We start from the raw sequence: 13,253 nt of genomic DNA, 5'->3' as shown, positions 1-13,253 counted from the left end.
TTTTTAAATTATGTGGTTGCATTTGTTTTCTTTTTTTAAAGCCTAATTTCTTTATGTGGTGATTCCGCAAGTCCATTTACTTTAACAGAACAAGCTGACCAGACAAAAGAAGGCCGGGTACACATGGGCAGATGGATATTACTGGAAATCAGCCAGGACAGCAGAAACTGACCGACTTTCGGTCTGTGTGTACAGCTGCCTGTCCGACTGAAAGCCAATCTCACAACGGGCTTCTGTGGAACGAGCATGCTGGAAACCCGGTGTTCTATCAGAATATCGCTACCTATCAGATTCTGCAACCGTAAGTAACATACGTACTAGGACAACTTACTGCACACGCGCCATGCATTCCAACATGGCCGCTATGCGTTCCAATAGGTTTCCTAATGTGAAAGAACACGAAGCAGCGGCGGACATCTTCTTACACCCACGCAAGTCTTGAATTTTACATTTATTTTAGCAGTAAACTCATCTTATATACTGAATCACAGTATTACATTTGCATCATTATTGTATTCTAGTAAATATAGCGAGAAACCTGCAGGTAGAAGGTGGTGACAGCCATCTTGGTACACCCGGCACTGCTCAGCGACAAACTGATTATATAGTGAAATAGACTATAACTTGGTCGCAGTGAAATAACGGAATTTTTGTAAAATCTTACCTGTAAAATTCCTTTCTCTGAGTCCTCCGACAGTCGCCGCCTCTTCATATTCGTCACATATGGGGGTATTAGACTTTGCTCCGAAGGAGTAGCTAGGCAACAGAATATGTTAACAATAAAGCTTTAACATATCCCACCCTCAAGGGGTGGTCCCCTCAGTCAATACCCTCCTACTTCCTGCAACCATATCTCAGTTTTAGTGGAATAGCAGTAGAGTATACATTCAACCCCAAAAGAGGGGCGGGGGCGGCGACTGTCGGAGGACTCAGAGAAAGGAATTTTACAGGTAAGATTTTACAAAAATTCCGTTTTCTCTTACGTCCTCCGACAGTCGCCGCCTCTTCATATTCGTCACATATGGGGACGTCCCAAAGCAGAGCAAACATGAGGGGTGGGAAACGCATCCGCGCCGAAAGGCAACGCAGTCTCCACATCAAAGAAAGGAACCTTACCAAAGGAAGGAAACCAGCTGGGCAACAGCAAAAATAAGTGCTCAACAGGAGCAACAACCCAGGAAAAGACAAAAAAACCAGGGAATACAAAGATATCCCAACAGCCAGGAGTCCCCAACAAGGGACCCTATGGAACAGCCGCACTAAGAACCTTGCGGCCAAAGGAAGCATCCGCCGATGCCTGAACATCTACTTTGTAGAATTTTGTGAAAGTGTGCACGGTCGACCAGGTCGCCGCCTTACACACCTGGGCTACAGAAGCCCCATGACGGCAGGCCCAAGACGTACTCAGTGATCTAGTAGAGTGCGCCTTCACAGGCACAGGGGGAACCTTCCCCTGCAAGGCATAGGCCTGTTCAATGGTCTGCCTGATCCATTTGGCGATGGTAGAGGCCGAAGCCGCCATGCCCTTCCGAGGACCCTCTGGAAGAACAAACAAGGAGTCCGTCTTACGAAAAGACTCAGTCGATTTAAGGTAAACCCTAATCGCCCGAACAACATCCAGAGAGTGCAATCTCACCTCCTTTGGATGTTTAGGCTTCGTGCACAACGAAGGCAAAACAATATCCTCGTTAAGATGGAATTCCGAAACTCGTTTCGGCAGAAAAGAAGGATTAGGTCGCAAGACCACCTTATCCAAATGAACAACCAGGTACGGAGACTTGCAGGACAAAGCCGCCAGTTCCGACACTCTGCGAGCCGAAGTGATCGCCACCAAAAAGGCGACCTTTTTGGACAACAGAGACAACGAGATCTCCCTGATCTGTTCAAAAGGAGCACGTTGTAACACAGAAAGAACTAGATTCAAGTCCCAGGGGGGCAAAGGATCCCTCCTAGGAGGAACCAGATGCCGCACACCCTGAATAAAAGTGCCAACCAAGGAGTTGGAAGCCACGGGACGTTGAAACAGAACGGCCAGCGCAGACACCTGACCCTTTATCGTGGCCAGCGCCAAACGCTGATCGACACCCGTCTGAAGGAAAGACAGCACACGGGAAACCGAGTACGTGCGGGGTGAAAACCCCCTGGACTCACACCAGGCAAAATAGGCCTTCCAAGTACGGTAATAAACCTTTCCCGAGGAAGACTTCCTCGCGTTGATCAAGGTATGAGAGACCCTTCTCCTTCAGGACCTCGGTCTCAACAGCCAGGCCGTCAAAGCCAGCGACTGTAAAGCAGGATGGTAAATCGGTCCTTGAGACAGTAGATCGTCTCGAAGAGGCAGACGCCAGGGGGCGTCGACCGCCAGATTCACGAGGTCTGCGTACCAGGACCGGCGAGGCCAGTCCGGTGCCACAAGAATCACCGTGCTGCGTTCCGAGTGTAACCTGCGAAGGAACCTGGACAGCAACTGAATCGGTGGAAAAGCGTACATCAGCCTGTACTGATGCCACGGGGCCACTAACGCGTCCGACGCGTCTGCCCGAGGGTCGCGCGTCCTTGCCACGAACCTCTTCACCTTGTAGTTGAGGCGAGACGCGAACAGGTCCACATCTGGAAGACCCCACTTCGCGCACAACATCTGGAAGACAGCCGGATGGAGAGACCATTCCCCCTGATCCAGGGTCTGGCGACTCAGATAGTCCGCCTGCCAGTTCTCCACTCCCGGAATGTGAACCGCCGTTATCGCCGGGACATGAGTCTCGGCCCAAGACAGAATGTCGGCCACTTCTCGAGCCGCTCGGGCACTCCTGGTGCCCCCTTGGTGGTTGATGTATGCCACCGCCGTGGCATTGTCCGTCTGCACCCGAACCGGGCAGCCCTGCAGCCGGTCCGTCCAGCGATGAAGACAGAGCCTTATCGCACGTAATTCCAGAATGTTGATCAGGAGGGAAGACTCCCCCTCCGACCAGGTCCCCTGGGCGGACAGAACGCCCAGAACACCACCCCAGCCCGACAGGCTGGCATCCGTAGTGATTATCGTCCACGAGATCGGACGAAACGACTTGCCCCCGGACACCAACGGGGACTGGAGCCACCACAGAAGGTTTACCCTGGTGCGATGACTCAACGAGATCTGAAGATCCAGAGATTGAGGTCGCCCGTCCCACTTGGACAGGATCTCCGCCTGGAGACCCCGCGTGTGAAACTGAGCGAAAGGAATCGCCTCGAAGGCCGAGACCATCAATCCCAGACATCTCATACACGTCCGCAGAGACGAGTGTGGAACGTCCCTGAGGGACCTGACTTCCTCCTGAAGAGTCCTGAGCTTGTCTTCCGGCAGGAAGACCTTCGCCTGCACCGAGTCCAGTATCATTCCCAGATAGGGAAGACGAACCGACGGACTCAGTGTCGACTTTGGAACATTTATCGTCCAACCGAACTCCTGCAGAGTTTGCATTGTGACAGACAGGTCCTTCTCCAGACCCTGACTGGTCGCAGACCGAATCAGAATGTCGTCCAGATACCCCAGGACAGAAATGCCCTGGGCCCTCAATAATGCCAGAACCGGTGCAAGCACCTTGGTGAAGACCCGCGGAGCCGAGGCGAGCCCAAAGGGCAACGCCACGAACTGGTAGTGATCCTCCGCAATGGCAAATCGAAGGTATCTCTGATGCCCCTCGAATATGGGGATGTGAAGGTACGCATCCTTCAAATCGATGGAGGCCATGAATTCCCCCGGAACCAGGGCAGCCACCACCGAGCGCAGGGACTCCATGCGGAACTTGCGAACCCGCACAGAGCGGTTCAGAGCTTTCAAGTCCAGAATCGGACGAACCTTGCCCTCCTTCCTGGGCACGGTGAACAGATTGGAATAAAACCCCCGAAATCTGTCCCGATGAGGCACCGGAACCACCACACCCTGAGCCCTCAGGTCCCGCACCGCCAGGTGCAGATCCCGCAGGCGCTCTGGAGACAGTTGTAGATTTGAGGGAAAAAATCTGCTCTCCGGCCGAGAGAGAAACTCGATCTTGTAACCAGATCGAACGATTTCCAGAACCCATCTGTCCCGCACACGGGCCAACCAGGGCTGAAGAAAACCGAGCAAGCGTCCCCCCACCCCAAAACTGGGTGAGGGCGCCCCTTCAGGCCGAACTGTTATGGGCCGCAGGTCCGGATTGGCCGGACTTCTGTTTCCCAGACCAGAGCTTCTTCTGAGAACCTTGGCCTTTGAACGGTTTGCCCTTGTAGTGCGGCCGAAAGGCACGAAAGGACCCCTGAGGAGGCCGAAAATTCGCATGCTTCTTCCCAGAAGCCCCCTTAGCCTTGGGGAAATGGGGCAAGAGAGTGCTCTTACCCCCGGTGATCCCCTTAATCAACACATCCAGGGACTCCCCAAAAAGGCGAGACCCATCATAAGGCAGATTGGCTAAGGTTTTACGTGAAGATTGGTCCACCGACCAACATTTCAACCAAACCAGGCGGCGAGACAACACCGCCACGCTGTGCACACGTGCAGCCAACGGAATCAGGTCCAGGTCCGCATCACACAGATACATGACACCCTGGTGGATCTGATCCACCATATCCAGGGTCGCCGGCGAGGCCGAATCGGCCACTAGGACGCGCCTAAGCATCTGCGTCCAACTTGCGATCGCCTGGGCCGCCATGAGAGAAGCAAACAGAGCCTTAAGCATAGAACCCGTAACAGAATAAGTATGACGGGCAAGAGACTCCAGTCTCCTATCCGTGGCATCACGGAAAACAGGGGAACCCTCTGCAGGAATCGCAGTGGCTTTGTTCAAAACCGCAATTGCATGATCCACTGGTGGAGGCACACACCACCGTTCATCAGTGGCAGGCGAGAAAGGATAACGCAGCTTGAATTTACTTGGTACCGCAAAAGGTTTGCGCAGATCGCGCCATTGATCCTTAACAGCGCGCTGAAAATCAGCATTGCAGGGAAAAACCTGCGGCGTCCTGCGTTTTCTCTGCGTCCCATAAGCCGCCAAGGCAGCGGGAGGACACACTTCGTCCTGCAAACGCAGCGTTTGCTTAATGGAAGCAAGCAACTCATCCATGATTGCAAGCTCTTCAGGCGAGCCAGGGGGAGAATTATCGACCCCCTCAACTTCAGCCTCCACCTCAGACCCCACTAGATCAAGAGAGGAGCGGGACCCCGATAAGGGGGTCCCTGCCAGAACAGCCCCATCACCTTCACCCTCAGAATCAGAGGACAGAGCAACTCTGGGCCGTTTAGTAGATTGAGCAGCCACCAGCATTTGCACCTGGGCAGCAAGGCCAGCCACAATAGTGGCTAAATCCCCCCCTGGGGGGGAAACAGCGGTCCCCTGGCTTTCCACCAATACTGTGGGAAACTTGCCCTCCTGAGAATCCATTGCCCCTGTATGCCAGACAACCAAGGGTTAACTGCCCCCTTTTAGCAAGCGCGGCAAGCGCAGCCCACCGCACCACACTCAGGCACAATGAGACCCCCACAGGGAATATACAGACTGAATACAGGCAATGGCAAACAGGAATAGAAGGATAAAACCTGAGGAGACCCCGCTGCTGCTGCCTCGATCGGTGTTCCAGGAAAGAGGAAGCGATGCTGCCAGGGCGCTCTATGTAAGCCTATGGAGGCTACAAGAAAATGGCCGCCGTGCATGTAAACCATGCGGCCGGAGCGGGCGCCGGTAAAATGGCGTCGTTTGGCGCCTAAATCGCCGCTCCATAGTGCATAAAAACACACACAAGCTTATCCCATTATATGGATACATGTTAGATCGCCGCAGCGATCGCTGTATATGCCCCAACATGCCATAAAAACATGCCCCACAGCACACAGCTTCCCACACTGCCCAGCCTGACACACACAGTGTCACACAGCTCCCCCCCCCCCTTGCAGCCCACAGCATGCAGCCGAGAGATAGGGAGACAAGCAGTGTGAATAAAGGCAGGTTACACAGTCCCAGACTGAGACCCCCCCCAGACAGACAGGTCCCCACATAGATACACTTACCTCACATGGCGTGGGGAACCCGCACAGGCGAACAAGCCGCTGCACATGAGGCAGGGAGAGTCGCAATTCAAGACGCACACAATGGCGGTTAAGAAACCGCACAGCGTCCGGTGAGGTAGCCACCTCACCAATCATCCCTGCACCGAACAGGGATGGGTCGTTCACTGTGCCAGGAGCGTTACCTGGCTGAACGCTCGATGGCAGACTGGGAAGCCACTGACCCACGACCTGCGATCAGGGGGATCAGCCCGAGACCCAGTCCGCATGATCCTCTTCGTCCGAAGAACTAACTAATGCTGACCAAAATAACAGCTAAGTAAAGGTAGAGAAAAAAACTCAAACAAAATATTAAAAAGAAGAAAGAGTCTGGGACAAAAAGTCCCAGCACAGAGAGAGCCAGCCACTCCTGACAAGCTAGACATTAAAACTGAGATATGGTTGCAGGAAGTAGGAGGGTATTGACTGAGGGGACCACCCCTTGAGGGTGGGATATGTTAAAGCTTTATTGTTAACATATTCTGTTGCCTAGCTACTCCTTCGGAGCAAAGTCTAATACCCCCATATGTGACGAATATGAAGAGGCGGCGACTGTCGGAGGACGTAAGAGAAAGTCTATTTCAGTATAGAAGGTGAGTTTACTTCTAAAATAAATGTAAAATTCAAGACTTGTGTGGGTGTAAGAAGATGTCCGCCGCTGCTTCGTGTTCTGTCACATTAGGAAACCTATTGGAAAGCATTGCGGCCATGTTGCAACGCATGACGCATGCGCAGTAGTGGTTCTCGTCCAAACGTCACTTCCGGTTGGAGAATCTGATAGGTAGCGGTATGCTGATTGAACAACGTCACATTCGCAGTACGGAAGGTTTGCCATTGTCCTAAAATTTTCTGTCCGCTAACATGCTGATAGAGAGATGCGGCGCCAGCAGGGACCAGGAGCACTGCGGGTGTTCTATCAGAATACTGCTACCTAACAGATTCTGCAACTGGAAGTGATGTACGTACTAGAACAACTTACTGCGCATGGGCCATGCGTTCCAACATGGCCACTAAGCGTTCCAATAGGTTTCCTAGCGGGACAGAACACAAAGCAGAGGCAGGCATCTCCTTACACCCACGCAAGTCTTGAATTTTACATTTATTTTTGCAGTAAACTCACTTTATATACTGAATAACAGCATTACATTTCTATTATTCTAATAAAGTAAATATAGCACAAAACCTGCAGGTAGAAGGTGGCGAAGGCCATCTTGGTACACCCCGCACTGCTCAGCGACAAACTGATTATATAGTGAAATAGACTAATTCGGTATATAAGGTGAGTTTACTGCTAAAATCAGTGTGAAATTCACTAGTTGCTTGTCTGCTGCTTCGTATTCTGTCATATTAGGAAAGCTATTGGAAAGCATAGCGGCCATGCTGGAACTCATGGCGCATGCACAGTAAGTTTTGCTGTCAGAACATAATAGCGTAGCGGGAAGATCGCTGCACTAACCCGCTGGGTTGAAAAAAAAAAAAAACTGTAGTGTGTGCCAGGCTTAACAGTTACAGGGTTGAGGCAAGCAGTTTATCACTGACAGGGGTGCTTACAATGATCAGCTTTTATTCATTTAGGCTACATTCACACCAGAGCGTAGCGTTTTCGCATGTTTTTAATGGCGATTTTACCGCGATTTTTACCGCGATTTACAGGCGTTTTTTGTGTAGGCGTTTTTAGATTGAATAGAAACCAATGGAAAACGCCTGTAATCTGCCCAAAAAGAAGCTCATGTACTTTTTTGAGCGTTGGGCGTTTTGCTTACAGCGTCAAAACGCTCAGATGTGAACAGGGGCCATTGAAATAAATAGGATTTGTCTTGTTGGGCGTTTTGAGAGCTGATCCTAGAGCAGAAAAACTCCCCAAAAACGCCCCAAAACGCCTAGATGTGAACGGAGCCTTATGTAAAAACGTTATACCAAAAAGAAAAACAAACGCTGTAACTACTTCTAAAGTGTTAGCTGGAGTTCAGCTTTAATTTTTTAGTCAAGTCCATCTAAATCTACTAGTCTAAAGCTGGATACACACTATACAATTTTCTTCTAGATTTTTTCCTTTAGACTTACCAAAACCATATAATATGAGGTCAGACCTAAACACTTTCAATTTGTATGCAGCCAGGCAGGCCCTTGCACAACATAGTTTAAGTTAAATCTAAAGGAAATCTACCAACAAAAGTTGTATAGTGTTTATCCAGCTTAACACTTCCCTTCCCCCCCCCCGACTGAAAATGCTGCTTGTCCCAGGGTGCCTGCTTTACAATTTAATCCAGAGCGGGGGCGCTCTAATACAGGTGGTGTGTTAATGGCCAGATCACCAGGTGAAAACAGGGGGAAAAAAAGCCCAAAAACAAAAAACAAAAACTGATGCAGCCACCACAAAGGAGCAGTGGCGGTTTTAGGCATGGGCGCCCGGGGCGGCATTTTTTCCTGAAACGTGGGGGGCGGAATGTCCGGGCCGTGGACAGGTACCGGTCCGTGGATCAAATGGTACCAGGCCGCCCGAGCCCCGTTCGCCCATGCCTAAAACTGCCACTGCTGCAGCCGAGCCGAGGCGCAGAGCATTGCTCCCCCCGAGCCCGCCCATTGTGTGACAATAACAAATGAAAATTCGCTATTGTCACACTGATCCTCCTCCTGGCCAATCAGGGAGCGGGTCCTCCCGCTTCCTGATTGGCCGAAAGGCAAACCCCACGCCATTGGCCGAGGAGGAGGCGCCGCGGGAGGACTGAGGAGACGTGAAGAGAAGTGAGGTAAGTGCACGGACGGGTCTCGCGGGGGGAACGCTGGCGCTCTGCATTGAAAGGGGGCAATGCTGTGGTGCTCTGCATTTATTGGGGGCAACAATGCTGAGGCACTCTGCATTTATTGGGGGCAATGCTGAGGCACTCTGCATTTATTGGGGGCAATGCTGTGGCACTCTGCATTTATTGGGGGCAATGCTGTGGCACTCTGCATTTATTGGGGGCAATGCTGTGGCACTCTGCATTTATTGGGGGCAATGCTGTGGCACTCTGCATTTATTGGGGGCAATGCTGTGGCACTCTGCATTTATTGGGGGCAATGCTGTGGCACTCTGCATTTATTGGGGGCAATGCTGTGGCACTCTGCATTTATTGGGCGCAATGCTGTGGCACTCTGCATTTATTGGGCGCAATGCTGTGGCACTCTGCATTTATTGGGCGCAATGCTGTGGCACTCTGCATTTATTGGGGGCAATGCTGTGGCACTCTGCATTTATTGGGGGCAATGCTGTGGCACTCTGCATTTATTGGGGGCAATGCTGTGGCACTCTGCATTTATTGGGCGCAATGCTGTGGCACTCTGCATTTATTGGGCGCAATGCTGTGGCACTCTGCATTTATTGGGCGCAATGCTGTGGCACTCTGCATTTATTGTTATGTTGTCATGTTATTTTTTTTTGGGGGGGGGGGGGGCGCCGGGAGGGAGTCTTGCCCGGGGAGCAATTTAATGTAGAACCGCCACTGCATAGCAGGATTGGTAAGCTGCAATATATTACATTTTATTTATGTGTTTAATACTGCTTTTAAGTCTAACTCAACTTTTGTTGAGAAAAAAAAAAACATTTCCCTCTGGGTGATCTCTGTACATTGCAGGGGTTTTGCCAAACTTTGTTGCAGATTCCAACCTTTTGTTAAGAAATCATTGTTTGTTCCTCTGTGCTGAGTAGGTCTAATGGGAGTGGATTCATAATTATCTATCAGCTGTGGCAGCTGCAGGGCTCTAATGAGGAAAGCTGCTTGGCCTGCATCCCTTTAGACATGTTCCTATTGGGAGTATATCACCAAAAATTACATTTTTGGTACAGGGGATGCCAGAAATTTGAGGGGATGCCAGTATCTTAGGCAGACTTCTGGGAAAATTGGTGAGCCAATCACACAAGCAGGAAATGATGTTTCTGGGGGTGTGGTCAGTATACATTCTGTGTACAGAGCAGCTCCAGGCGGCCATATTGCATTCCATTTTCCAGAAAATTACAACAGCTGCAGACTGAAAAGGAAAACTGGATTTTTGACTTACCGTAAAATCCTTTTCTCTTAAGTTCATTGACAGACGCAGTACCCGCCCCTCTATTTTGAGTTGGGTTGGTGTTACTTTCTGACACTGCTTTGATACAAAACTGACATCCTATGCAGGAAGAGAGAGGGTGTACCCTCTGGGACTGCCCATAGGCATAGCCAGATCTTTTTTCTGCCTAGTGTCCTACTCCTGTAGGGGGCAGTGTAACCCTACTGATATGAATCAGAGAGAACTGCGTCCGTCAATGAATAGGGAAAGGTAATTTTTTTAACATTCAATTACAAAATGACTTGTGTCGCAATTCTATACGCTATATTGTTTTTTCTTTATTTGCGAGTTACCCTTTTGGGTTAACAGCGTATGGGTCAGCTTTAATTGCAACTGTGATCTTTGACGTGATCAATAAAACTTTAGGAAAAGTGAGAAATAAGTAAAAAAAACAGACTTTGTGTTAGTTTAATCCCTTCCCACGCGCTCCTGGCATCCCTTTAAAAAGTTCTGAATGGCAGGGGGGACAGGAAATATCGGCAGATCATGTGACCACTGTGAAAGGCTGTTTTCGTGGTCACATGGTCAGAAGCCTGTCCCATCGGCTAACGATCATTAGCGAGGACAAAGAGTGCTCTTTCACAGCTCGGTCTCAGTGCTGGGAGAAAGCAGTGAGTGCGCTTTCTGCACAGAAAAAGGCTGCCCAGCAAAGCCTATGTGCAGCGGGTGGGCGTTAAAGACCATCCTCATGCCACCACACATACGTGTTAGGTGGTGGTAAAGGGGTTGATATTTTGCCTGGGCTTTCATATATCTCCTTAGGAGTCTTTCATTCTTCATTTACCTGTAGAAGTTTATCCCCAACTCGCACACCGGCCCGAGCCGCTGGACCTTCCTCTGCTACTCTGGATATGAAAATCCCCTGTGAGGGCACAGAAAGCACAGATTAGAAGGGAGGACAATGTAGAAGAAAAGACACAAGCACAACAAGATGGCCAACCTCTGTTATTTCTACAAGACTGACAACAATGGAGTAGTCCAAGGCTCACCACGCATGTTACAATCTGATCATACGATCTCTACACAATCAAATTTAGATTTACCAAAACTATGTAATATGAGGACCTACCCAAGCTACCTACTCAACCTGTATCCAGTCAGGCAGGCCCTGGCACTACGTTTTTGGTGAATCTAAAGCATGGTCTCCAAATTTTCAGTACTAGGGCAACATTGTATTTTTTACAAAAATGTGTGGGCTGAAAAAATATTTCATAAATGAATCCCACCTTACGTCAGGGTCCCTCCTATATTAGGGTCACCCTCAGGATTCCTCCTTCATCAGAGTCCCCTCTCACACCAGTGATCCCATTAGAGTCCCCATTACAATAGAGTCCCCATCAGGGTCCCCTCTAACCATTATAAGGCTTGTGCTGTGGCTGTAGCAGCAGGACGGGAACCAGAAGATGGAGTAGGTGTCGAATGAGGAAGTCCCGTCCTTTTGTGGAATGCTGGGGCAAGCAGAATAATGGTTGCCAGGAAGCTAGTGGTGCTACAATGGGGTCGATGACAGCACAGTAGCGGGAACATTCTGCTGAATAGGTGCCACCACCATCAGAGAGCTGTCCCTTAAACCCCACTCACACCAGTGCGACTTGACAATTCCAAATCGCATGATAAGTCGCACCCCAGTGTCGGCGATGGAACTGTTCAAACAGGTGCGACTTCGAATTTGCGGTGCCACACCGATTTGAAAAAAAAAGTTCCTGCACTATTTTTGGCGATTACGGGTGTAACTTGCATAGACATCTGTGCATGAAGTCGCACCTGAAATTGCACTGACCTGCGGCTTTGAAATCATGCTAGTAACACGATTTCAAAGTTGCATACATTGTGAACCAGGGCTTAGGCATGCTTTAGTGTTATCTTGCACCTAGCGTCTTCCTCCTGAAGGTGGCAGCATCAAACCCATTCATGATATGCAGGCATTTTACGTACACTCACGAGTATGGTCAGCTTGACATGGCACTGCTGCTGGACTTTAGCATTGGCGTCTATGGGAAATCTTGGTAAGGCACTGCTCCCTGTGTAAAATTGGCGTCTATGGGAAATCTTGGTAAGGCACTGCTCCCTGTGTAAAATTGGCGTCTATGGGAAATCTTGGTCAATTTGACATGGCACTGCTGCCAGATTTTAACCTTGGCGTCTATGGGCAATCTTGGTCAGCTTGGTAAGGCGCTGCTCCCTGTGTCACATTAGCGTATATGGAAAATCTTGGTAAGCTTGTCAAGGCACTGCTGCCGGCTTTTAACCTTGGCGTCCATGGGAAATCTTGGTCAGATTGGTAAGGCACTGCTCCCTGTGTAACATTGGCGTCTATGGAAAATCTTGGTCAGCTTGTCAAGGCACTGCTGCCGGATTTTAACCTCGGCGTCTATGGGAAATCTTGGTCAGCTTGGTAAGGCGCTGCTCCCTGTGTAACATTAGCGTATATGGAAAATCTTGGTAAGCTTGTCAAGGCACTGGTGCCGGATTTTAACCTTGGCGTCCATGGGAAATCTTGGTCAGATTGGTAAGGCACTGCTCCCTGTGTAACATTGGCGTCTATGGAAAATCTTGGTCAGCTTCACATGGCACTGCTCCCAAACGATAAGGGACAGGGACACCAAACTTAGGGAGCACTGAGAGGGGACCCAGGACTGCAACATATCCTATTCTGTGGCAGGCCAGCTTGCCTAGGTAATCTACCATGTCATAGTCCTGGGTCCCCTTAACATGCTCCCCAAGTTTGGTGTCCCTGTCAATTTATGGTTCAGGAGTGCCATGTCAAGCTGACCAATATTTCCTATAGAGCTAGTGTATTTACATGCATTGAGAAGTGGAAAAAAAGTATTGCTTCACTTTAAGTACATTTTCATTCCACATACATGCTCTGGTCCCATTGTGTACTTAAAAGTGGGGTATTCCTGCAGGGAATGGAAAAAAGCATAAAATCGCGCTAACCAAATAAGGGTAAAGCAGCCAGCACTAAACAACTGAAAATACAGGTTGCAAAAATATATATAGTAGACAATGAGTGCAGCGCTAAATGTGATAAATGAAAGCAAACGCATTCAAAAACATGATAATAAAATCATATAAACATATAAAAATATATATAAAAGACCTTGACTGT

The 13,253-nt window shown here is 49.6% G+C and overlaps 1 protein-coding gene across 14 annotated transcripts in view; it reads right to left on the bottom strand.

Moving 5' to 3' along the window:
- Positions 1-13,253, bottom strand: part of SCRIB (scribble planar cell polarity protein) — a 295,493-nt gene that overhangs the window by 122,568 nt on the left and 159,672 nt on the right. For all 14 annotated transcript variants that reach the window (XM_082257570.1, XM_082257580.1, XM_082257581.1 and 11 more), the window contains one exon: positions 10,926-11,003. In XM_082257570.1, the coding sequence (XP_082113696.1) occupies positions 10,926-11,003 (78 nt within the window). The remainder of the gene's footprint in view (positions 1-10,925; positions 11,004-13,253) is intronic.

Source organism: Pelophylax lessonae (assembly GCF_965119305.1).
Source record: "Pelophylax lessonae genome assembly, chromosome: 5".
Taxonomy (NCBI): domain Eukaryota; kingdom Metazoa; phylum Chordata; class Amphibia; order Anura; family Ranidae; genus Pelophylax; species Pelophylax lessonae.
The sequence above is the reverse complement of the archived record's forward strand: the minus strand, read 5'-3'. Positions and strand labels throughout refer to the sequence as shown.